Source organism: Elgaria multicarinata, chromosome 9, assembly GCF_023053635.1.
Source record: "Elgaria multicarinata webbii isolate HBS135686 ecotype San Diego chromosome 9, rElgMul1.1.pri, whole genome shotgun sequence".
NCBI lineage: Eukaryota > Metazoa > Chordata > Lepidosauria > Squamata > Anguidae > Elgaria > Elgaria multicarinata.
This window is the reverse complement of record NC_086179.1, coordinates 54,945,086-54,972,422: the sequence shown is the minus strand read 5'-3', so window position 1 is coordinate 54,972,422 and position 27,337 is coordinate 54,945,086. Positions and strand designations below refer to the sequence as shown.

Below are 27,337 nucleotides of genomic sequence, written 5' to 3'. Positions count from 1 at the left end.
CAAGAATTCAGCCAGTGACTTCAACACATAGTCTCTTTATAGAGTAATATCTCCCAAATAGTCACTTTTTATACATAAAGATGTGAAGGCCTGAAAAACATTGGAGAGGGGAGAGAAACTGTTTTTACACACACGCACACACACATTTTTTTAGGGACTTGTTTGTTTAAATAATAAAAAAGATATATTTTCTTTTAGAATTATGAATAAAATGTTTAAGACAAGGTGTTCATATATTGTTTCCTGGCCTTACTTCCCCAAAACACATTTAAAAGATTCTTATGTAAGACTGTAAATTTTCAGACCACTAAAATTCCTGCACACAGAGGACAAGTAGTACAGTACCACTCTCAAGTGCAAGAGCAAGATGCATTTTTGTCTCCAGAGGGCACTGCCATTTTCACAAGAGAAGGAACGGGGATTCGGTGCCCTTTGTGTCCAAGCTTCCTCTTGACATTTGATCAAACCAAGAAATAAACTGGCATGTGAAAGGATAGAGAAGCTTGGCTTAATGCAGGCAAACATTCCATTTCTAGAAGTCCAGAAGATGATAAAATGAAGGATGAGAACAAGCAGAGCCTATTGATAATGATTATACAGTTTCATGTAGCAAAACTAATATTCAGTTAGTTGAAGGGTTTCCCCTTGTTTTGAAGCTCTTTTTCTGAAAATGAGTGTTTTCTGTGTCTGCTTGACACTGTGGGAGAAGATGAAGTTCAGAATACATAACTTCCTTTGATGGTTTTATAGATGGTTTCTCCTGTTTTCAATTTTAACTTTTTCCTCATAAATTGGCAAAAGCTAAGGAAGGCTAGATTCCTTAGAGTTCAGCAGCTCATAGCTCCATTTGTAAAAAAATTTAACATTTAAAAGTAAATTCAATGTGTAATTGGCAAGTATTGTTTTTTTAAAAAAAAAATTATTTATTTAGCTCTTCTATCCCGCTCTTTAGCCAAAAAGGCTCTCAAGGCGGCTTACAAAAATATTTCTTAAGACAAGACAGTCCTTGCCCACAGACTTACAATCTAAAAAACATGACACAAAATGAAAGGGGATTGGGAGGGAGGAGTGGGGGGCGGGGAACGCAAATTCAGGCAGTAGATTCTTAGTTGCAAAGTTCAGCAACTGCTTCCTTTCCCCCTCTAATAGTCTCATATAGATCAAGGCACGATGGAGGGATGGCGGTGGGATGCCTGACTGCCGGTTTCTTTCGCTTTGATGGCCTCAGCAGTGACAGTTGGTAGCAGGAGGGAAGGGGGCTCTCAGCTGGAACTGGACCCAGGCACGATGGAGAGATGCCTGGCTGCTGCTTCCTCCCCACTGATGGCCTTGTATAACCTATATTTTAGAATTTAATATACCAAAACATGATAATTTTACGAGCAAACTATGTTATATGTAATAACTATGTGTTCCTAAAATAACAAAGTGACTTTCCCCCTCCCCTAGCTTTTGTGGGGTGGGGGATTTCTCATCTCTATTTGCTCATGCACATAAATGTTTTGGGTTGTGTCCAATGTTCGACCTTCTTAGGGTAGGCCCACTGAAATGTATCGGACTTCAGTTAGACTAGCATTGCAACAAAACACTTCATTTTGCTGCAAGGTATTGGAGCAGTTACAAATTTAGTTGTGTTCTTTTGTTTTGTTTTATGGAAGATATAAAAGTACTGTAATCTATTTAAGTAGTATTTAATTACCCTACCTATTTGTAATTTGTAGAGACGATGTTTAAAGTACCTACTTTGGAGATAGAGTGATGGCTACTTTGTATAATAGCACCCATGTTTACACTTGGTTCCAAAAATGCAACTAGTATGCTTTGGATTGTTTAGTTGGTGAAATCTTAGAAAGTTTTAACAGAAATAGGTTTTCTAAAGAAAAACTTTTGGATGCTAGTTAGATACAATCAAAATTGTAAAATATTTATTACTTTGATAAATCTCATAGAAGTTAGATGACATTCACTAAAATATAATAACTATCTTTTACAAGTAAATTGTGTAGTAAAAATAATTAGTATAAACTCTTAGAGGAATATGCCTGCCTAAATAAATGTCCTTATAATTTGTTGGTGGTGAAAATTTTCTTGAAATTTCCAATAATAATCCCTGGGACAGAGAACTCTTAAACAGAGTTTTGAAACTAGGGCAAGAGTTTGCCAAGATAGCAGTCCTCTGTCAGTCTCATACAGCAGTCCTCTGAAGTCCTGGATAGTCTCCATTGAGGAAAAGCAAAATTTTGGTTGCCATAAGTCAGGAAACTATCAGAAAACAGCATGTATCTGTTTAAATGGGAAATGGGGAACTTCTTTTTCTGTCAAAGGCTGCATTTCCTTGGGGAATGATCTGTTGGTGGCTGCATTCCTGTAGTAGGGTGGGGTTGAAGCCAGCAGTGGGCAGGCCACCCTCTTTTCTCTACCTCTTCCTGTCCAGTTGGTTTCTGGGGGCAGGGGAAGAGATTGCTCTTGCCAGAGGGGGTTTGAAATTAGGCTGAGGGCTACAGGTTACCCATCCTTTGTTTAAATGAAGGTAAATGAAGGCAAAACTACACATCATAAAGTTAGAAGCTCAGAGTCGGTTTAATATAAAGGATTGTGTATTAACATCTTTTTGTATGCCTTTTAAAAGTATTTTTCATTTAGCGTTGTGCGATTGACCAGTCAAAAGAAATTTGGTCAGTTGACTAGTCAAATATTTTTAAAGCATTAATTTTATTAGGTCAACACAGATACATTAACAAATAATAATTAACCAGCCTACCATCTCTTAAGGATTTTGGCCGAATTTTATGTCCTGCCTGTCCATTTAGGTTTTCAGGGCAGCTAGCTTCATTTACGAATTTACAGGCACTTTGCATTTCTACCCATTCTCAACAACCAGAGTTTGTGGTTGAAGTGGGATTTGGAATCAGTTCTCATTCAAGATCACAGCTATCAATTGGCCTATATTTCCTCAACACTAACATAATACTTTTGAAAATCTGCTGGTACAATTCTAGATAAGTTGAGTGCTTATTGCTTGATATTAATCTAGAGTTTCTCCACTGTTTTGTTATTATTTGCAACCCATCTTACACCATAAGAAATGTATCTACTTCAAGAATGTTATTATCTTGTTTTGTTTTTCATAATTTGTTTGTTCCTTGAAGTGAGTGAAACTTTTATGAAAACTGGTATGAGGATTGCATTTGTTGAAGTAAAAGCATCCACAAAAACTTTGCCAGAATAATTTTTGCCAAAATAAAGCTGCCAGAAGACACTTTATCATTTTTGGTATGAACATTGCATTTGCAAGTACATATCCAAACACACTTCAGCACAAAGTATAAGTGACTTATGGAATCATGCAACCAACTTGAATTGTGGATATCAGAATAATGAAATATGCTTGTCTTATGAATATTAGTGTCCTTGGGGTTGATTGGAGCTGTGGGCAGGATGAGGCACCATATAAGGTCAATAGTGAATGAGTAGTTTTCTCATGTCAGTATTTCTTCTGGACCTATTGTAATTCAATATTCAAAATACAGATTTTAGAGAACTTGCCTCCTTGTTAATTATAGAGAATAAAATCCCTGGAATCATCAAGGACTACAGAGGGCATTAACTGAAACCTGGCAAGAATTAGTTCCTTCCTTAAATTGAACTTTACAGTTTTCCATTAATAGTCCTCTGGACCTGCAACATATTGAACTAGATATACCAGATATAAAATCTTCCTGCAAAAATACATCATTGGTGTGTAATTCAAAGTCCTTTTTAGCTAGAACATAATCTCTCAGAGAAAGTAAGTTTTTGAATAACAATTTTTTGTAGTAAACTCATCATATTCTGATACCAAGATTTTCCTCTTAATGAATTCAAGACCAGTTGATCTAGGTAACAAAATGTTGCTAAGTGATGCTCTGACAGTCCCTTCAGTTTTAATCAAAATGAAAATTCAGCAGGTATATTGTCATGATTCAGTTTCTAAATGTAGGTACTGTGTTGTGTATATCTGGGCCCCCAGAAGATAGTTCTTAAAATTCTGTTCTGGATACAATCTAACTCACCCGAAGCTCAAAAAATTCATATCTCTGATCCATAAAGTATTTGGGGCTGAATTTTTCATTTTATTACATTTAGGATAGGAAACATCTACCTACCCCCAACAATATACCAAAATTTAAGGATCCTACTCATAACCTCTTTGGCTTAGATTTTGCTGCCCTGATGTGGGTTGCTGTGAACACAAGGCAGCAAATAATGTACCAAAATAGCAATATTTGGGCACCTCCTCTATCTCGTTTTGCCCTATGTCCCATTTATGTTTTTAAGCCACCTCAAGACTTTTGACAATATATTTGACAGTATAGTTTAAGAGAGGAAGTTTTCTTCCTATAAATAATGGAGGGGGGAAATTGTCATTGTTCATGTATTGAACAGTGTCATTGATGAAAAATGGAAAAGGTGGCAATACTTACTTTGTTTCACCCTTCTCAGCTGGTGATGGTCAATGTTGCTTACCTAGCTTAAACCAGAAGTACTCATGATCAATGGCATCAAAAACCTTTCAGGTCTATGAATGCTACCAATAGTTGTCCCTTCCTACATCAAATACATTTGTATGTTAGGTGCTCAATACAAAGCAATGTCCAGGGCAGAATTATTGTGAAAAATTAGGGTGCAATATACAGCATCAAAAAAATTAGTAAACACCTTTTGGTACTAACTATTCTGCTAACTCCACTCGTAATTCAGTACGAAGGGAAACAACTTAATCTTTAATATACCTGGCCATATATATATATATTTGTGCCCCATTGTTCATGGTCACAGCTTAGCTCTGAACAGGCTTCAACAATTATGCTCACCATGGTGAATGTGCCACCATCCTCTAATGAGAGAAAAGCCTTCCTCCTAACTTTGAAGCTGCAGAGATGGGTGGGGATCGTTGTAACAGCTTTGCAGTGATCTCCACCCTCTCTCCAGCTCTAAGATTGAGAGTGGGAGAAAATTGGAGGAAGGGAATGTAGAAGCACAGTCACTTTGGTTCAGGCCAGACAACACGTTTCTCAATGGTGGTTTTAGAACTCCACAGTAGAGTTTTTACACCACTGTTGAGAAATGTGTTGTTTGGCAGGAAAACTCCATGCAATGGTGGGGTTTTTTTGGGGGGGAAACACTCCATGCAGAACATCCACACTGTGCAGAGGATAGTGGTGTGGCGTGGTGTGGTGTGGTGGTCTCCATGGAGTTTTCAGTTGAGTTGACTTTTCCCACTGGCTACAGAGTTCCCTGGCAAGAGTGGCGAAAAGAGTGAGTGCCACTCCAGTAGAGCCGCTGGGATTGTTTTTTTATCAGCAGTGGCTGATGGGTTGCCAGCGGGAGGACTGGGGAGGAGAGAGGACAGAGTAACTGTCAATCAAACATTGCAATGAATTTTACTGAACACTACAGCAGCCCACAGTCACACAATGGTGGAGTTAGAACACGTTATGCCCTGCTTACTTCTGAGTAGACATGCAGAGATGTGTCCCACCTTCTTGTAAGTAGACATACTTCCTACTAGAAGTTGGTAACAATTGATTGGAGGTGGGGTGTTGGCTTATTCAGACTCATCCACTTTTGCTTGTGGCCCTGGCCACCACTGGAATGTAGCGCACCAAAGCTTCTCAGAAATAGAATTTGGTTCTTGGGCTGAAAGGAAGTTGTCACCCTGGTATAGAAATTTGGAAGCAGATTAAAATTCTTATGGGAAAACATTCTGGATATACTATTGAATATCTTTTTATAATAAGGGTGTCTTCAATTAAATGTGTTTAGTACATGTAGTCAAACACGGGATCGTTGTCAAGGATCCACATATGCACTTATTACTGGAAAGTAGTTTTCCCCCCCTCTGGCAAGAGAATGTCCTTCCATGTCTGGAAGTCTGAGGGCTCTCTCTAATGCCATATTGACTTTCCTTGATCCTGCAGTGAACATCAAGCACTTGGAAAATCATGAGACTGCTTGCTGATTTCTGAGCATCTGAGGCTTAGCACATTGAGAATGAGCTCCCACCCCTTGCCTCAGCTGTGAAGGAGAGCAGGGATGCTTCCCGCCTACAGTTGTGCTGGGCCTCGAGTTTAGTGTAATATCAAAAGACTCTCCTCTGTGAAGCAATGTTACAACGATAATATTTTTTCCTGACTACCAAAACCAACTAAGAATTGTTGACCCAGTAGTTTGTTCAGGTTTTAGTTGAACTGCTCTGAACTGTGAACCTCTGTATTTGTGGTGCCTCAGTTATTGGAATGTAATTTTGAATATTCACATTTTGAATAGATACATTTGCTTTGACTATTTTGAAAACCTGCTTGTCCAGGAAGTATGAAAGAAGTCATTCATTGTTTTCATAAAAATATGACAGTTCTCAGTACTGATACTGTCTCAGAAGTGAACTATAATTTCATAGCTTTTGTGTATGCTTTCTCTAAAATTTCCACACATAAAAATGTTACCTTTATTGTTTTTTGATTTTGTATTGCTTTTATATGCTTTTTAATTAATTTTATGTATTTGATTTATATTGTATTGTTGTACTAACGTTGTTCCTCACCTCGATCCAATGGGAGAGGTGGGTAAGAATTATTATTATTATTATTATTATTATTATTATTATTAAAATATCTGCATATAATGCCATTGTGCTTTTGGCATTAAGTACATTAATGATATTATGGAGAATCCAAAGGTAGCCTCAGTCATTCATACTAATTCATGCTGTCCAGTCACTTTCAGATTAGTTTACTACATGGGACTGCCTTGGAAGACAATTCGGATTCAATTTGATTCAAAATGTAGCTGCTTGCGTTCTAACCAAGTCTGTTAGTTGGATTATATTGGTTATCAGTTTGTTTCTGATCTTAACTCAGTGTAATCTTTCAATTTCTAAACCCTAAAAATTGCCTTCTCCCTTACAGACCTGCCCGAGCGTTGTCAGCATAGACTTTTCTGTTTCAACAGGCCTTTTCAGATATTGCTTCTGTTTTACCTCTATGATTAGGATGACTAGATCTCTATTTTATTGGTGATATTTTGGATTTATTGTTGAATTTGAATTGTCTTGAATATCATCAGTAGAAAGGTGTGGTTTAAATTAGAAATAAAGACACATCAGGGCTTTCCTTCAGCTTCAATCCTTCAAAAGCTCTCATTATTTTATAGCTAATTCCAGTATGCTGATTCTGTTAGGGAAACCCATGATCACTTAACATAAAAGCAAGCTGATTTAATTAACACTCCAGTGGCTTCCAGGCCTTGCTGTTAAGGCTTATTATAAATAGATGACATGCTCATTTATAATATTAGTCCAGTGTAAATAGTTGAAACAAGAAGAGGCAGCACACTTGATGGCAAAGATTGTTAGCTCATTGTTGGTGAGAACAAGTCTCATGTGCTTGGCAGTGATGTGACATCTGATTGTTTTGCATAAAGGAACAAAAACACTTCAGTCACAATTGGATAGCATCAGAGTTCCTGAATTGGACAGAGCATCATCTAATGTCAATAAAGGCCATTCACATCAAGGGAATCCAACACAAAGGCTTTCTTGCACAGCAGGGAATCAATATCACAGGCTGGAACTGGCAATTAAATGATGTGGCATGCTGAATCTAGAAGTTAGACCCTATTTGTTTCAGCAGATAATACTATGCTTGCTCACTTTTTCTAGGAAAAAAAGACCAATCTTGGCAAATGATCCACTTTCCCCAAAAAATCAATGTGTCTGCTGCTTTTACTTTTGCTAGGATGAACATTCAAATTGTTCTGTTAAGGTCTCCTTACTAATGTTACGTCTTTTCCTTGACTTCTGTGGAAGTTGCACAACAGGAAGGTCTGATTAGCAATAATCTGTCACTTTGGTCTATCTCTACTTTTTTGAAAAGGAAGTTTAGTTATAACTTACATTTCTAAATGAATAACTTCTATTTCATCTGTAAAATGCATGTTTGGCACTGTCTTTAAATTATAAATGAATTTTTAAACTGTCTAAACTCATTTTTTTCTGTTGCAAGTTGCTTCTATACTCTGGGTGTCCTGGTTCTTACTAAAACAAATTTTAACAATAGTTGTTAAATTTTACTTGAGTGAAAACCCAAAAACTTGGAACTATATCCAACTTACTTTGACTTCCATTATATTTGAGTCTAGCTGGACTCACTGAAGCGTGGCATCCACTAAAATTATTCATAGGCAACCACAAATTGCATTATCTGTATTACTCCATGATTCTGCACAACCTCCTGAAGTTCATCCTTGTAGGCTGTTGTATAACTTTTTGTCCTTTTCAGAACTCTTTATTCGTGTTGTTAAATGTGAAGCCCAAAATTACAGTGTCCTGGATCCAGCAAGAGCATGATTACATTGACTGCATCCTCCTACCTCACAGTCCTATTTCACAATCCTCTCTCTACTTCCCCCCTCCTGTGTTAAGCACATTCCTGTTGCTTTGTACTTTTGGAGGGAAGAGGTGGCAAAACAAGTAGAGAAAGTATGCTTCTTGGTAGATAATGGATGTGAATGAAAAGGCTACTTAGTGGCAATAGCACTTTTGTTCCGTAGACTGAAGTTTCACTTGATTCAGGAATGCACAGACACAGGATTATGCAACTATGGAATTCAAGTATCTAGGCACACATGCAAAATATTTTGTCAATGCTCTATGTTGTACAAGTAAACATAAAGGAATGTTTATTTCTAGTTGTCACAACGGTTGGCAAATCTGAATAATGAGTGATATGAAATTAGAAACTACGCATACTTGTAGACAATTTCCTTTTATATATACTTTTTTATTCAAATGAGGCACATGTGATGGTATGAACTTAATTACAAAATGGTTTGTAAAAGCCTAGTGGTTTAAGACCATTGTTAAGGCTACCTCGTGTTGGCCCAAACTCCACAAATCTGGAAAATTGGGAGCTAAGGCTGATATCTTAACAGATCTGCTCCATAATTGGTAATGATGTGCCAAGTTATAAATTATGCTTGCTTACGATAATAGCAGTGATTGTCACTTTTTCAAAGCCCTAAAAGTTTGGGGCCAGGATATTGAAAGGGCAAAGAGCAATCTCTAGTTTTTGGTGAAGGCCCTGGTCTCAGTCCAACCATTGATACTAGTACAGATATGCAGGACATGACTGCCTCAGTTGTAGCACTCAGGCTATAAAACTCTCTAGCCTTGGAGGGTTGTCTGGCCCACTTTCTGTGGGCACTCAGGCACCAAATATTTTTCTGTGCTTGTGCCATGGCCTTGAACAAAAAATTGCCTCACCTTCTCTTCATGCTGCCCTTTTAGACTGTTTGGATTTGTTTGCTAATGCTTTTAGTGTTCAACTGTGGTGATACCTTGTTATGTTTTTATGAATTAATTGAGGTGTGTGTGGGGAACTTTGGTGATGGAAAAGAGGATAGAAATATTTTAATAAAATGGTATTCCAGCTATATAGATGTTTGTAGCTTTCAGTATGACTGGTAATGATATGGCAATAGCAATATCCTGCATGAGGCAGATAGCACTATTCTTCCAGTACCACCTTCTCCTGGAGAAGGAGAATGGTTCGCCTTGCCCAGGTAGAGTGTACTTTAGCATCTGCCTGCCTGTCCACTTATTGGTGGCTTCTCTGGAGTGACTCTTGGTGCTTAGAGAATTTGGCCTCCTAGTTGGGCCCAGGCTTGGCTTCAAACTTTCCAGTACCTCCTACCTATTTACAGCAGTTTGCATCAGCTTCTTGGGGTTGAGGTTTAAAAGGACTGCCTTGCGTAGTGGGCCTGTCATTGACATTGTTGCCTTGTTTGGAGCCACAAGGGTGTAACATTTTTACTGCTGTTTATTATTATTATTATTAACTAAATCACCCCGACACATAATTCACTCTTGGGAGGGATGGGATTGCTGGGTGGTTATAAGTAAGGGGTGGCGGTTTGACTAAACTGAGAGAGGGGAAGAATGATTCAACATCTTAAGGGATCACCTGATCCCACAAGTGGCCTGCTTGGTTTCTACTCCCATCAGGAGATATTTCTTTCTCCACGGCATCCCAAAATGGAAAGCGGGAACCAGCGCCACCATTCAGTGGGGAGGGTGGAGACTATTAGTCAACCCTGTGTGAATAGTCATCCATGGAGTGGCCTGTTCACACAGGGTTGACTATTGTGTTGTCCGAACGCAGCCAATGACTTCTAAATCCAAATTTCTTTGTTGTGATCCATAACCAGATTATAAAAGCAAGCTTTACAAGATATATTTTCAAAAACATACAGAGCAACAAAGTATATATACAAAGATATATAGAACAGTGTATCATCCATGCTGAAAATATAAAGCCAGGTTAACTGAGCTTTCAACTAAAGTGCAACAGAAATAAACTAAGCAACCTTTCCAGTAACTGTAGGAATCGTGTCAGCTAAGCAGTAAGATGCATAAAACAGATTATGTCTGCCAGGAAACTTAGATAATAAAGGTACAATCAGTTTTCTCCTAATATCCTGATAGAAATTGCAATGTAATAAAACATTCATTACAGTCTCTAAATCCCCAAAACTGCAGGGACGACAAGGTTGTAATGAAGAATCCTTATTGAATCTTTTCTCTAGCATAGCAGATGGTAGAGCATTCATACAGACTAGTGTAATAAATGACTTCTAGGTTGAAGCACTTGACTGTAGGGTGCCTAAGTAGAAGAGCAGACCAATGTTCTGCATGTTGCAACTCTTTGACAGTGAAGAATGTTATGCTGGAGTCAGTTACACCATCACTCCTAAATAAGGGGAAATCATAGAAGATAATTGTATATACATACATGAATTACAGATAATCTGCTTCTTATGATGTAGCAGAAAAATAAAAGGTAGAATATATTGTTTTGTTAAAGGTAGGGAATTCTATTTTTGAATCCTTTTCTTTGCGATTCAAATAGAAATGTAACAGCAGCAAAATTCAAAAGTGGAATTCCCACACCACTACCAGCTGTAGTCAGAAGTGGTACTGTCCATCTTCTAACCTTATTCTGAGCTCGTTTGTGTGGTGTGTCGACTCAACCAGTTTTGTCTAATTATGGCCACGTTTTATAGGCACCAGGGTGGAGAGCTCTGTGGTATTTTACAGTATTTCCATACAATATCAAGCCTGTGTTACTGCTATGTTGTGTGTAGTAGCCTCTGTACAAGCTATTTGAAAGTATGCTCCTGCTCATTTAGATTTCTGCTTGCTCAGGATGTAACTATTTGTTACAGTCAACTCCAAGGCCCAGCTGCTTATTGCTTCATCTGCTCACTCGTTTTCTTCAACTGTTGTTTAGTCCCATGTTTCTGTTGCAAAAATAATACTATCTTAGTATTCAGTTATGCAAGAATATGAATACATAATGTGTATACTTCATGTGAAATTGGTATTAGACCAACTGTGTTGGCAGAAGTATACTGTCTTTGGTATAAAACTAAATAGCTGTGTATGTGATGTGCTGGCCTTCAGTGTGGTGGCCCCCCTCCTATGGAATTCCCTGCCTCTGGAAGTCAGGCAGGCACCAACTTTGTATTCCTTTCGGTGCCTCCTGGCAACCTCATTGTTCCAGAAAGCCTTTCCTTAATGACCAGTCACAGTTCACCTTTCATTTTGCTTCTTTTAAAAACCTATTTTAAGGTGTTTTATTCTGTTTTTATGGTATTTTATCTTGTATACCACTCCGAAATTTTGAATTGGGAGCAGTATATAAATATTACAAATAAATAAAATAAATAAATTTGTGCAGTTAACAAAATGCTTGCGTCAATATTGATCATATCAACATGGGTTGCATGATCTCCACAGCTTAAACAAGCCATAGGGGCTTGTTTAAGCTGCGGCATGAGCCAGCTGCTATTTGTCTAATTACCCGCCCGGGTGAAGCTTGTTGTGTCGTTCAAACCTGGGCAGCATGGCTTGTTTGAGGGAAGCAACCATTAAAGAATTCTACAGCAAGCAATGGGTTACTTGAGGCTTGTTTCCCTTCAAACAACCTATTCTGTCCAGGTTCAGATGATATGACAAGCCATTCCTGGTCAGGTAACTATGCAGAAGGTACCTGACAAGCACTGCAGTTTAAACAAGCCACCATGCAAACCATTCTTGCTACCACTCTGGCATTTGGGTGAAAATGGGAGTAGGTTTTACTATTTTCAGCAAAAAAAAAACCAACCAGCCCAAAAGTACTTAGTTCTGCAGTGTAACCATTTTCTCTCATATTCTCAACTTTCGCATTTCACCCTTTAGCAGGCACATTTTAAATACTGAGCAGGTTTGCACGATCAAAATGTAACATTAAATTTGTACAAATCTCCTCAGTAGTGATGGTGGGAAAATAATGTTAAATATGGGCAAATCTCTCTGAAGGTTGAAAAAAAGATGTGTTGCTGTCTAGGAAGCCAATGAAGTGGAGGAGTAAATTGAGTAGTGTCATTTCAAGATGTAACAGAGAAAGGAATAGCTAATGATATCATGAGGTGCAGCAGGTTTTTTTGCCGCTCTTGCCAGGTGGTTCCGTAGCCTTTTCCAACATGCCATGCTCAAGCCACTTGAGCATGGCAAGCCATGCTGAGCAACCCAACAACAAACAATGAGGCTTTTCAAACAGTTGCAACAGGGAAAGAAGTCACTGTGGCTTCTCCCCCCACCTTCCCCCACATGTGCTGTGCGCATGACTGCCATTTGTATAATTCCCCATACTGCAGTGGGGTTGGCATATTGTCTGAACCCAGTGGGCAAGGAGTAGCTCTGTACCCACCCTACAACCTCTACTGCACATCATGAGTTGTAGGGTGAGTTCAAACCACCCCTGCTGTGCCACATTCTGGGTTTGGGCAACATACCAACCTGCACTGCAGAGCGGAGAGTTATGCAAATAGCAGTTGCACAATGGCTTCTTTTACTGTCACACACACACATGTCATGCACAGGGGTGGAGAGAGAAGCCATAATAGCTTCTTTCCCTGTCGTGATTATCCGAACCCAGTTCATGTATTCTCAGGGTTGCTTGTCCATGGTTAACAAACCATGCTGAGAAAACCACACTGGGTTTGTATGTCACGACAAGCCACCCTGAAACAAACAAGGCTGACCACCCAACATGGGTTGTTGTGTTGTGCAAACCAGGTCTATGTCTATTGCTCAATTAAACAGCAGTCTGTGATCGATTGTAGTTTTTCTTAGTTCGCAAGTACTTGGATGATAATTACCTTTTGATTTATTTACATTTTGGAACACTACCATTGTGCTTTTTTAAAAAAATGTATGTTCCTAGTGTTCAAGTAAGGTATAAGTATAAATTCTAGAATACCATAGCCATATTTTAAGTCTATTTTGTTATACTATTTCGTTTGTCCAAATTGAGGCCATTGAGAATGACTTGATAGGGTTCAGCTCAGAAATGTGCCCATTACTCTTGACCTACTGATTTAGCAGGTTGAAAATGAAATGAGATTTCATCATAATATTTCATCATTGGCTATGCTTTGACATCTAGACATCCCATGAGAGGAAATAATGATTAGTATGAATTCTACAGCTGGTGGCTACTCATAGTTTGTGCAAACATTGTCTAGAGACACTCTTGGATTATACATGTGCCTATATTTTGACAGGTTTATTTAATGCTTTTTCAGTGGAGGTGAGAGTTTGGGTAGGCTTAAATCAAAGGTTCTTTAGTGGAAGGATTTTCCCAATTGGAAGTAGAATATGTAACATATATATTCGAATTAAGAAAAAAGATACTTGCTCTTCCCTTCCTCATCCTAAACTATAAGGTGCACGGACATATTTTTCAGGGCCAATGGCATAGAAAAAGAGACTAATTTTGGAACAAGATAACTATATTTCTATAAGCTATTTTTTTTAAAAAAAATAGTATGAGCGCTTCCTATTCTGAACATATTAGAAATAAGTCAATAAGCCAGATTTGAAGTATATATTGTTATAATGTAGTATGTTCTTTTGTCTTGTAGGTATTGAGGTGGTGACTCAACACTTGCACCATGCGTGAATATAAACTAGTGGTTCTTGGTTCGGGAGGTGTTGGGAAGTCTGCATTGGTAAGTAGAATTTCACTGCCTCTTATGACTTAAAGTGTATAAAATTAGCATACTCCACCTGTAATTCAGTGAGCGTGGTGCATTTGACTTCTGTGAATTGTAAAGTGCACAAGCCCATTTTTGTATAAAAGGCATTTGGGAAGCACTGCATGTGCGTAATATGAGTATCTGTATGTGTGCATGTACTTAATACAAACATTTATACAAATTTAATTTATCTCATTTTAACCTCTACTTAAAAATTAATTTAATAGAGTCAATGGGATACTCCATTTCTTCTGTTTCTGGATGATCAGAGGCTGTGGGTTTTGCTATTAGGAAAATGTAAATGGTACAGTGAATGGGAGATGAATGTGCAAATTGTCACTGTCGGGGACCTGATTTGGAGGTTGAAATGGTCAGCGCTAATGAAATCAAACTTCTTCATTTCCTCTTAAATCTCCATAAAACAGTAGTGAGAAATAGGTCAGTGGTCAACAACAATGGCTTATATTAAAGCTTAAACTAGAATTTGGGAAGTTAACATAGAATGTGATAGAATGGAGAGCCTATAAAATATACTACACTTACTGTAGCATAGTAAATTTTCTGCTCTGGAAAACTATACTCTCCTGAAAGTTACTAGCCCCATTTCTAGGATGCTGGTCAAGACAACTGCGCTATTGGAAGACCTGAAGTTCCTTTTATACTATTGCTAAAATTTCTAGATTTTGGGTCTCACTGTATTTATTTAATATCTACATGGATACTAGAAATTGGCCATTTTCATGTGAAGATGGATACAGTCATAGGATAAAACCAGTGGCCATGGTCTCTCATATATTACTACTTCAGCTCCACAATAAACCAAAGTAATAAATCATGAATACATTTTATTCCGGTTATAGTTTGGTGCTCAAGCCATGCAAAGAATTTGTCAGCCAGGAAATCCAGCGACTCTGAATTCCATCAAAGTTGGAGGAGAATTTGGGGGCTTTAGAAGTTGCCTCTTTGGGGCAGTTTTTAGGGCTGATGAAGTTCTTTTTAGAGCCTGACATGAAAAGACTTTGGCAATCCTAAGGCTATCTATAAATATCTATAATTAATAAATCAAGTCTTTACCTGGTGCCTAAGCGAAGAGATGCCTTCCTTCACGTGATCGAGCAGATAGCATAGTCAGGCAAGTGCTGGAACCCCAGAAGACACACATGCACACACACACGCACCATCTATATCTATAGCACATTATATCAATCTAAAATAGATTTTACTCTTGTCTTCATTTTAAACTTCAGTTGCTTCAAGATTTTATAAATGTTGATACAACCTAATAATGCATCAGAACAAACAGTGTGTGTGACACACCACACCACCCCAGATCGCTGGTAGAATTTATGTTGACCTAAGGATTGAGGGTGGGGGGACTTCTTCCTTCAAAGTTTCCACATGACTTTTATCTGAAAGTTGTAGTTGTGGGTAAAATATGCAAATACCATTTGAGTGAACGCAACAAATGATTGGGTTTTTTAAATCACAAGATCAAATAGAACCCAGAATCTGGATTTTAAAATGAAAATATATTAAAGCCCAACTCTTGTACTTATTATTTCTTTTACAATGGCAGTATTCTGATTTTTTCTATTTGGGGATAAAATGTGCCTGAAACATGGTGTTTGGATATTTCAGAACAAATACTTCCAAATGATAAATGCCAGTTAGTCTTCTTCCTATTTTTATAGGAAAGTACACACAACAAAATAGCCAGTGGCATGAACAATAAAATGTGTAATGTATCTGCAGGAAGATTCAGAAATTTTGTAGAAGTTCAAAATATTAAAAAAAGAACCTGAAGTAAAAGTTGTCTCGTATGTATGGAGACAGATCATAAATGTCATACAAATACAAGAAAAATCAAGGTTTGAGTAGTTAGCCATTATCGCTCACCTGAAGTTACCTAACTTCCCTGCCTTAAACGCAACTGTGATAAGAAAAGCAATTTAAATGCCTTAGGAAAGGTGGTGTGTATGTGCGCTGAGTCTATTATAGTGAGAGTTGTGACTTATAACGCAGTTGAGTTTAGCAGCACTTTCTTTCTTTTTAAGACTAAACAGTTTCTCTCTGAAGCATTGTTCATAATTAAATGCTTGCTCTTACCTCCAAACAGACAAGCCAATTTTTAAGTAAGCTATTATAAACACACAGCTACCTAAAAACAACTTACTTTTTCTGAATTCTCCAAAATTGCATATAAATTGTGTGTATATGTAAATATTGTCTTTTGTTGTAGACTGTACAGTTTGTTCAAGGAATATTTGTTGAAAAATATGATCCTACGATAGAAGACTCCTACAGAAAGGTATGTTAATTATTTTAAGCTGAAATATACATGTAATTGAACAGCATATTTGTTACTTTTCAAAACAATAGCCCACCACCCAAAGTTACTTCATTAAGGCAAGCAAGAGATGTTGTCCCAAACCTGTTTTGTTTTTTCCTGTGGCCACATGGCAAACCAGTGCAGCATCAGGGAAGGGTAGGATACAGGCTTTTCTAGTCAGACGAGAATGGGTCCTTTTTTGAGTTGGCTTGAATCTTAGCCTAGCCTCCAGAATCTGAGAAGTACAAGTAGGACAGTGCGCTAAGCTTCAGTCAGGAATGATGCAGGGCTTCGTTTTGAACACTGAGCACTATTAACAACATAACTGTCAAAGTTAGCAGCTTTCAGTGTATACTCTCACAGTAGCCAATCATGTATTAGCATGAAACTAAGTGGATATGGACCTGTTCACTGATAAGATTGGGGACAACAGGGAACCCCATGTTAGCTGCTCTGAGGTTTTATTATTATTATTATTTATTTAGCGCCATCAATGTACATGGTGCTGTACAGAGTAAAACAATAAAATAGCAAGACCCTGCCGCATAGGCTTACATTCTAATAAGATCATAATAAAACAATAAGGAGGGGAAGAGAATGCACCAAACAGGCACAGGGTAGAGTAAAACTAACAGTATAAAAGTCAAAACAAAATCAAGTTTTAAAAGCTTTAGGAAAAAGAAAGTTTTAAATAAATAAATGTATACTCTACTCCATTTTTCTAAAGGAAAAATGGAGTAGAGTATAAATAAACAAAAATTGTATACATGCACAGAGAGAGAGAGAGAGCACAAGAGAGAGCAAAATGAGTGAAATCTGTCACAGGAGTGGGTGGGAGACTAATGATCTTGTTATGCCAAACAATGGTTGTCTTGCGCTCTAAAACATGCACATGTATCTATTTTGTGGTGTCCATCAGTGACTGGCTGAGTTGATGTGATATTGTAGAATATTCATGGACATTCTCCTGAGATAATAAAACTGCCAGCAATAAAAGGTTTGGCATCTGTTTCTGTAAAATGAAGGAAATCGTGAGTTTGGCTGAAGGGAAACCTTGCAGGGAGCAAAGTGGGAAGAAGATTCGAGATTGGTAGGGAAGTGAACAGGCATGGGTCCAGAGGCAGGTTAGGTGAAGGAATGGGGCAGTGTTGAACAATGGAATGAAAAATGAGAATTTAAGGAAAGGTAGGAAAGGTGAGTCAAAGGCTGAAGAGAGGAGTTAATGAGAAGGGACTAGGTAAGTGGAGGAAATAACAGCTCCTAAGAACAAGAGAGGCTGCATTCAGTAGGGAGAGAAGATAGCAGGAGAAAGAGGAGGGCTGAAGAGGCATTGATGCTAGTCAGGAGTTGGGGACACAAGGCTTTGTTTTATCCTCATCTTCAGTAATACACAAGGTAAGTAGAGAGTGTGGCCCTGCTCAAACCTTACCTCTCTCAGGACCATCAACCGTAGTCAGGCTGCACTGGTGTCTTGGGCATCTAGTAGTAAAAATGGGTTTTGTCTTATTTGGAATGACTTCGAATGGTAACAGGCGCTATCTTTCTTGCTGTCTTCTTATTCTTCCTCTGCTTTTTCTTTCCCCTTCCTCCCAATTTAGTATTCAATTCTTGCTACAAATAAACCCTGATCCAAGCAGAATTAACTAATTATTTTGCTATTTTATTATATAAACTCTTAAACTCTCTTTCAGCCTGCCAACTGCTTTGAATATGGTAAGGGACAAAACCTTGTGCATTGTGGATATAAGTTGTAACGGCAAGCAATTGAGTATTTAAAGTCTCATTATTTATACTTCAATGTAAATTTAATTCTGTTCTTTTTACAGCAAGTTGAAGTAGATGCACAACAATGTATGCTTGAAATCTTAGACACAGCAGGAACGGTACGTACAATACTGCAGGACATCTTTTATAAATAAAATGTATTTAACAGAGCAATAGATTGGGCTTCAAAATAAACTAGGTTTTTTTTTGTCAGTTTCTCTAGACTGCAGTTAACATGTCACTGTAGTTCTTCATTGAGCTACAAATAAAGTATTCTTTTCCCTATGACAGAAGCATATAAGTAAAATTATTGATTAGTAGAATGCTTTATTTCAGTGAGGGAGGAGGAAATAAGAGGATGGAGTTGTGAACTACAGAAGATTAGTTTTCTTTAAGAGTTTGAAAGGTAGACAGAGTTTTTAAATGCTCACACAAAGTCACACTGACATCTTGCAGTTTGGTTGGTGCCAGTTTAAAAAGGATTTATGGTCTACTTAATGCAGGTATCTTAAAGCATGTACTTGGAGGCTTGCACACATATAACAACTCTGTACTCAAACAGAGGATCAATTTCTGTATCCACCACACTTATTCTTACTTACTATTATCTAAATGTGACTGTGTTATAATCTTGCAGAATTGCAGTTTTATTTTTATAAAATTAGCTTTTTTTCCTCTAAGATGAAATTTACCTTTTCACTGTAGCTGTTCACTGAGTTGACATTTTCAGTGAACTTTCCACCAAAGCTGGAAGATCTTTTCTAGGTAGTTAGCCAGCCAGTACAGACTCCACCATCACTTGTGAAGCAGTGATGTGGCTTGTCAAGATTTTTTCACTATCCTAAATCAATTGAGAACTGCATCACCATATTCATCTTACTGTATTAACCAGAACTAAAAGTGTACCATGTTAATTTCATAGGCTGTATAAATACCTGATTTTTTCCAGTAGCTGAAAGCAGTTTAGCTGGGGAAAAAATCATTGAAGTACTCTTAATGTGATTTAAATGTTATATTCAAAGCTTTATTTGGAAATTATTTTTGATTACTTGTTTTTAAAAAATCATATATTTTCCTTAAATTATTTAGATTTGAAGTGGAGGGTGCGAGGTGGGATGAAGGCACTGCAAACTGACAACATAGTAATTTTAACATGCCTGAAGAGTAGTGTACATAAATGTATGTGCTTTCTAGGAGTAACACCTGAAGAAGTTAACTGCAACTTTGATTTTAGATCTGCTTAGTATTGCATTCATTGTTACTGCCCAAGTTGACTGCTGTTGTATACCTTCATTACGAAACAATGCATTTTTAAAAATTGGAGATCTGTGGAAACTTATAGCAGTGGAAAGTTTTCCATCCCACATCACTGAAGGAAGAAAGGATGTTTCATTACAATATGTATTGCTCTGTGTTTCCTATTCCCCATGTTTGAAGAAGGGTTGTTGCATGGTTATTTCTTATGTGCTACAAGTTATGTGCAACATCTTGGTAAGCAAATTTCTAGACCAAGTTTGTTAAGTTACACTTCAAAGTAACCAGTGCATGATTAGACGGGACAAAGAACTGAAAAGAACAGGGAATGGAATAAAGAAACATAGAAAAGTTAGCTTCTTTCTATACATAATAATCCTAGGATATATACTTGTAGTTATCAAGTAACAAGGCTGTGTTGTTTCTATTCACATGTGCTGCTCTAAGTATAAGCAAACATTGAGAAAAACATTACCATCCTTGATAGCCACTATGTCATTAAGTTCCATTTTAAATTATCCACTTTTTATGTTAAATGAATAATCAGAAAATTCTTCTACATTATTTTCTTTTTTCAGAACAGTTGTTTGTGTTAACAGTCCTCACTCTTGGATAAGTCAGTCTGATTTTGTTCTGAGTTGTCCATTTCTGTTGTTGTTACAGGAACAGTTTACAGCCATGAGAGACCTCTACATGAAAAATGGTCAAGGATTTGCTTTAGTATATTCCATCACAGCACAGTCCACGTTTAATGATTTGCAGGATCTAAGAGAACAGATTCTTCGAGTCAAAGACACTGATGATGTAAGCAAGCTTCTAAACATTCTGTGAAAGTGGCTAATGGAGACTTTCTTTTTAAATGTCGCTTACTGTTCCCCTTTAACCACCTGGCTCTTTCTTTGCAACACTGTGCAATACAGAATGTTAAGATGTCCTTTTTAAAAAGGACTATGGAAAATAACTATGTTGAAGCATGGCTTAGAAAACCAAATTAGGGATAACCATTATTAGATTGTAAAGTTAACTTAAGGAAGTTCACAGAAGGGATGTTCTCCATCCCTTCTTCCCGCCTGTGCCCCCTGAAAACGGGGTTGGAGGGCCTCGTGAATAATGTGGGATGGAATGCAGGTGGTTGCAGAGTGAAAGGGAAGTCTTTTGCCATGAATTTAATTTAATGTAGGTGAGGATCCAAGCCTATATCTTTGGCTCTGTCAAGTGTACAGCTAATTGAAAGGGATGTGGAAATTCTTCCTGTTGTCTCCCTGCCCCCTCAGCACTGGCTGACTCTTGTGTACATGTTTTGATTAGTTGAGGAGGTAGAATATTGACCTGCACCATCTTACCCTATAGTATCAATGTTGTATGAAGAAGTGCTTATTCTTGGACATTGGCAGAATCCTGAGGAAGTTTCCTGTACCTTACTGGATGGGGGTGAGGTGGGGCTCCTGCAGTATTTAAAATAATGTCCTCCACCTGCCACACATTCTGGTTTCTTAGACGTGAAGTATCCATTCCTACCACGTTGTTATTGTTTCATATTGTGCTTGATGGAGATCTCTGTAGTACTCCCAAGTTGAAGCCATTCTTTAATAATGGCTTAATTCTCAAATGATGATACTTTAAAATGACTCTAATGATTTCATGCTTTCCTTATAATTCCTGCTGTTCTTGTTGGGTACCTGTAAGAATTCAATTGCCACTTAAGTCTTCAAATTTAAAAACTTAATGTTACTAGCATAGCAGAAATGACTTCCCAACTCCTCACAATAACAGCCATTCAATATACATATTAAATCTTTATGCATATACTTAATGATTATCATTTTAGGTACCAATGATTCTGGTTGGCAACAAGTGCGATTTGGAAGATGAACGAGTTGTGGGAAAGGAACAAGGACAGAACTTAGCAAGGCAATGGAATAACTGTGCATTCTTAGAATCTTCTGCAAAATCAAAGATTAATGTTAACGAGGTAAAAACACTTTAAATTTTTAATGTATTTCATAAGAATACTCTACTTCATGCATAGGATGAAGTAAACAGGTGCTTATGAAACTGCTTGCTAAACTACATTACTGTTGGTCTTAGTTACCATAGCAGTATATTCTGCTGCTAAGGCTAAAACAGCTGTTCTTTTTAAGTCTGACTATATTAAAGGTTAGAAATGAATATTTAGTTCCCTTCTGGAAATACTGTATAAAGAGCAGGAATAGAATACATGATTGGGTGATCATTTATTGGCTTCTTTGTTCAATGAAAATTACAGATATTTGCATGTGTGTAGTGATGAGGTAGTTTTATTAATTTCTATATATTAAAACAGTAATTTTGTGCCATAGTCAAGGAGCAGGCATATGACATTTGACCATGCATCAGAAGATTTCTGAGAGAATGTCACGACATCACAATAAGCCAATATTCCAGAGAATCCTGCTTTATCAAGATTGTACAAGCCAGAGTCATAAGCCTTAGTTTGTTGTTGGCTTAAGCTTGGGGAGAGACAAGCCTGAATCATTGTTTAGATGTCCTATTAAACAAACCACAGACAGAAGGGAAGCCAAATGGGGGCAATCAGGCAGTGTATGCTAGCATGCTGTTCCATGCCAATAAGCCAGGGTTCTTGGGAACCCTGACGCTTATTGTGATGTCCAAAACAACCCAATTTTTCTCTCAGAAGATGGTTGTAGGAAAACCTCCCTCCCCAATATTGTTTTAAATTCCCTGGCTTTTTAAAGACAGTTTGGGGATTTGATGCAAGCATTCTTCAAAGAGAAAACATCACAGGTGTGCATGCAATATTTTCCCCTTTGGGAAAAACGATTCCCCCAATATTCATGGTGAAATGCATTAAAATCTTTAAGGAAAATGTTCCCTTAAAAGTTGCTCATATTTGCAGCTTTATAGAAAAGACACATATTTATTTGAGTCACAATGTAATGCTATGCAAGTTTTCCTGGAAGCAAGTCTCATTGTGTTCAGTGGGGTTTACTCCCTTGAAAGAGTTTAGGATTGCAACTTCAATTTTGTGTGTGTAGCCTCCTTGATGGAAATCAGAATCTTAGTTGTATGATTAGAAAGCCATTCATTAAAATTATGTGTGCAAGAGGCTATGTCTGAAGAAACTGGGGAAATGTAGGAGTTGTCAATTTCGAAAGTTCAGGAAAGCAGGATGGAAGCACTACTAAGACAAATTTAAGTTTCCATTATTTAAGACATAATCAAGTATGTGCAGTGATACTTAAATTTTCATGTTTACAAACCTACGAAGTCTGTAAATGACTAAACTTCTTGAAAAACAATTAATATATGAAGCGAAATCTGTGTTTACAGATCTTTTATGACCTTGTGCGGCAAATTAACAGAAAAACTCCTGTGCCTGGAAAAGCACGCAAAAAGTCATCATGTCAGCTACTTTAATACATGTGTATACTGTAGCACTGAGCCAGGTAAGATTAAAAGTAAATACAGTTTATGAAAGCCAGATCTAATGGTAGTGTATTTTTAAAGTACTAACCAGTTGATTTCCTCAAATCTGTCATGGGTGAAGCACTGGACCTTCAAGAGCAGCTTTTCAGTGGCTGCAGTGAGAAGAGGGAGGCAGCAAAGTTCTGTTCCAAGAGTGGAACTCCACTTGTGGTGGTTGATATTCATTGGATTTCAGTAACTAGCTGAAAACAAGAATATAAAAGCAAAAATTCAAAAATAGGAAAATAAAAATAATATAGAGGCTGGAAGACTATAAGTTAAGGTTATAAGTTAAGAAATAAAAGATAAAGGACCTGTTCAAGCAACACACTAAGCCATGGTTAGGCCACTTACCCATTTCCAGCAAGTGGTTAGTGAGCGTGTTTGAATCATGGTTATGTAGCCACCATGGTTCGAAATGGTATGCTAAATCATGGTTCACACGACACCTAAACCATAATGTTTAAAATGCTTAACCTTAGCATGTCATCTGAACAGGGTCAAATCTGTTTTAGGATGCATTAGCAGCATCTATTACTTGAAGAAATAAGTGACTAAGCATCAGCAAAAATACTCCACACAATTCTCAGCAAATCATATATAAGCAAACTGGAGAATATTTATAGAGCAAAGACTGTTTGGGCATCCTAATATGAGGAAATAGTCTTTATGTTAAGAGAAAATATAGCAGCCACAGAAATTCCAATTTTAAAAAGCTTTGAAAAGAGGTGGCAGCATCTTATCACAGTGGCTGGTTTGTGCAGATTGGTTTTGTTTCCAAATAGATGAGTTCATTCTTACCATTTCTGAAACTATGGATGACCTTTGCACAATTCACTACATAGTGTACTAGCTACCATCTAAATACTAGGTTTTCTGAAATTATAAGTCAACTTGCTTTATATTCAGCCACTTGCTGTTTGTGGCCACTTGCCACAAAACACAGAACCATGTATCTTTATCAGTTCTAATCCTTAGTTATTGTCCTTTTATACTTGTAGCGGTCATCTTTCAATTTGCACAATTTACTTTCATTCTTGCTGTGTGTCGCTTATCTCCCAGTTCCATCCCATCTTGTTCCTATCTAAATTTATTAATGTAATATTTGTTACATTTATACCACACCTTTCAGCCAAGGAGCTTAAGGTAGGCTGCTCCTCTCCATTTTATCTTCACAGAAGCTCTGTGAGGTAGGTTAAGTTGAGAGTAAGTGACTGGCCCAAAGTCACCCAGTGAGCTTCATGGCCAAGTGGGGACTGGAACCTTGGTCTCTTGAGTCCTAGTCCAGCATTCTAACCACTACACCACGTTTGCTGTGTTGACATTTATAAATAATTTTGATTTCATTATCACTTTGGGTCAAGCTGTCAGCTGGAAGTAAAAAAAAGATATATGCACGGATTGCATATTTAAATCCACAACGCCTGTGGACTGCAAGGAGCTGCTAGTCCAAGGTTTACTCTGGATCTGATCCTTATAATTTGGATCAAGTTTATTTTAAGACCACAATGTAACAAATAAGATACACAGAACATAAAATCACATGGCTGAGAATCCAAAAGCAACCTGCAACCTAGTACATGAAACAACTTTTTATTTAAATACGAGGATTCTCCTTCATTGCTTAGATACTATCTAAGTGATAATCTCTCTGGTTTTCATTGTTCTAGGTCTGAAGAACTGTTGCCGACTACAACAGTGCCAGCATTCCAACTTTATTAAACCTACCAACATCTTAAATGGACTTTCCTGTGGTGGTACCCTTATGAAATGGATGACAGCTACTACATCAGTTTGCACATTCTAATCACTTTCCAGTGTCACGAGAGATTTTTACTTATAAATAATCTAAGTGTATGCAACTGGTAAAACCAGAGCCTACATCCAGTATTACTGATAAGAGACATTGTTCATCCACCAATGTTGTACATGTATGAAAACTGTACTGTATACTGCAACAAACCCCATACTTCCTATTGGAGAGTACAATAATGTAAATCCTAAAAGCACCACTATTTTAGCGTAATAAAAGAAAGTCCAAAGAGCTCCTATATAGACTACTCCAGATAACTTTGCTTCATTGGTATTTGTAGCTTATTGTAACTTTTTTAAAAGAAATACAGGATCATCATTGTATTGTACAAAAGCGCTTTGATTAACACAACAGCTATATAGTTTTTTAATTTTAGGATAAAAAAACCTGTGGAGACAGTGATCTAGTCTTTAAAATGAGTCCTTTTCAGTATAATGTCTATCTAAAGACATTGCCTTTAATATCTGTTGGGAAGGAAATGTCCAGATTTTTCAACCTTTTATTGTATGTTTCCTTTTCCTTGTTTACATAGGGAACAATGTTTATAGTTGTGTGTACAGTGGGGGTCTACAACAAGAAGTGTATATTTTAAAACAATTTTTTAATGATTTAACAATTTTTTGTAAATCATTTTTGGGCTTCTGCAGCTGTAGATTCTCACTGTGAATTCCCTTGCTTGCTCATGCATAAGTGTATTTGCAATACCAAATATACAGGTTTAGTACTTTTGCCTGTTAGTGATTGTTTTACATGTGTAACGTTTTGGTTGAGATGTTAAATGGTGGACGAGTACTGTGGATGTGAATGTGGGAAGTAATTTTAATCATGTGTAATTGGTCCCAGGGCCTAAGTTGCAGTAATTACCTTTTTGCAGATTTATTTAACAATGCCTTGTTGCTTTGTATGCATTAACGTTTGGGTGTAAAGATTGCGTGTAAAATCCAACAGGGAGCCACAGTATTTAAATTGACCAACCTAATGTTACAACTGCTTTGAGGTGGCCAAATGTAAACTAAAAGCCTTAATTAAAAGTGGTGCAATTTTGTATGACTTAGCATCAGTAGTTCAATAAATTTGGATTGCCATGCAAGGGCTTGCATTACAACTACCTGTAAATGAATGTTTTGTGTAATGAAGCAGTAATAAGATGTTAAAAATGTTCCTTGAACAGTTGAATTTGGGATCACGGAACAATTATTTGTCCAATTTGTACAAGTTTGCCCAATTTTATCTATTATCGTAGATCATCATTGCTGTGCTCTGAACAACTAATGTTCCAGTAACTTACTGGTGTCAAGAGGAACTTTTTATGGTTGGGTGAGCCCTATCTGCAGAGTACCTATTTGAAGAAATGTAAATTCTTCAGACTTCATTTTCCCATTGTGGGAAAAGATAAGAAAAGGAAAAGGGAAATGAGATTCTATTCTATTAGCATTTTCAGACTGAAGAATATTCCTGGAATATTCAAAATCAAAAACGTTTAAGTTTACAAATACTTTGGCTTGAAAAGACATCAGCTGCCTAAATTGAGTAGTCTAACAAGCTGCTTATTTCTAGAACATTTAAACTTCCATTGTGCATTTTTAAAGAGCATGAATTCTGCTTTTTCCATTATATAGAATCAGGGCTGGAAGGAACCTAAAAGATTATTTAGCCTTGCCAATGCAGAAAATGCTAGACTAATTGAGCTAAAAGTATTATACATTAACAACTCACGAAGTAATGTGGGTCAGTTGAAATGTACAGGCAAAATGCGCTTTTCTAGATGTTTCCTATAATTCACAAATATGGATAATACAATTTGAAGGCATGTGAGTGATCCAACTACAAGTTCAGTCAATGTTTTATCTTGGCTACTGAAGGCCAATCACAATAATCTGGAACTACTATTTACAAGATATGTCTTTTTCAGAATGCTATGACAATAATAGGATTGGGTGGTTTTTTGTTTTTTTTCCTAATTCTGTCTCAAGAAAGCAGTTGCATGCAAATTGCTTGGCAAAATATCCAGTGATCAACCTTCCATGTTTGGATAAAGTTGTGAGGCAGATAGCACAGGCAGTAGGCTATTCCTTGCATTTTGTCTAGCTTTGAGAACTGAATTTAAACAATATTAAAATAATCCTCATTGAAAGAGTTGGATTTGAAATAAGATGTTTTACTGGTGAGGCACTCTGCTCATTGATTTGTATAACTAGGAGGCGCTCATGAATTTATTGGTTTTCCACACAGAGGTTGTACCTCTGGCGAGAAAGTTTGTTCTCTATGTGTGTGTGTGGTTTGGACTTGGGAACTATCTCTCATGCCTTCATAACTACAAGACTGGCTTAGGGCACAATCATATCTGGATAGACATCAGCCGCTGAAATCAGAGGCTGCCAACTATTCTATGCAGGGTGGCCAAAGCCTGGAAGAGATCCTCTCCTCTGTGTTCCATCCAACCTGCCTCTTTGCCTAAACAGGCAATTTCATAGAGGGGGAGGGAAGGGGGCTAGAGATCCGATAAGCTGCATAAAGCAGCTTCTGCGGTCCCTTTCCCACCCACTTTTTGCCTTCTCCATGCTCTGGCTACAGGGGGAGAGGTTGGAGCCCTG

At 37.4% G+C, this 27,337-nt stretch overlaps 1 protein-coding gene across 4 annotated transcripts in view; it reads left to right on the top strand.

Annotated features, from left to right (window-relative positions):
* Positions 1-25,848, top strand: part of RAP1B (RAP1B, member of RAS oncogene family) — a 31,115-nt gene extending 5,267 nt beyond the window's left edge. For 3 of the 4 annotated variants that reach the window (XM_063133906.1, XM_063133905.1, XM_063133904.1), the window contains exons 2-8: positions 14,005-14,091; positions 16,358-16,426; positions 18,274-18,330; positions 20,129-20,269; positions 21,294-21,437; positions 22,796-22,911; positions 24,601-25,848. In XM_063133906.1, coding sequence (XP_062989976.1) covers positions 14,035-14,091; positions 16,358-16,426; positions 18,274-18,330; positions 20,129-20,269; positions 21,294-21,437; positions 22,796-22,882 — 555 coding nt within the window. In that variant the 5' untranslated portion in view covers positions 14,005-14,034 and the 3' untranslated portion in view covers positions 22,883-22,911; positions 24,601-25,848. The remainder of the gene's footprint in view (positions 1-14,004; positions 14,092-16,357; positions 16,427-18,273; positions 18,331-20,128; positions 20,270-21,293; positions 21,438-22,795; positions 22,912-24,600) is intronic. The other variant, XM_063133907.1, reaches the window with a different exon arrangement.
* The last annotated feature ends 1,489 nt before the right edge of the window (positions 25,849-27,337 follow it).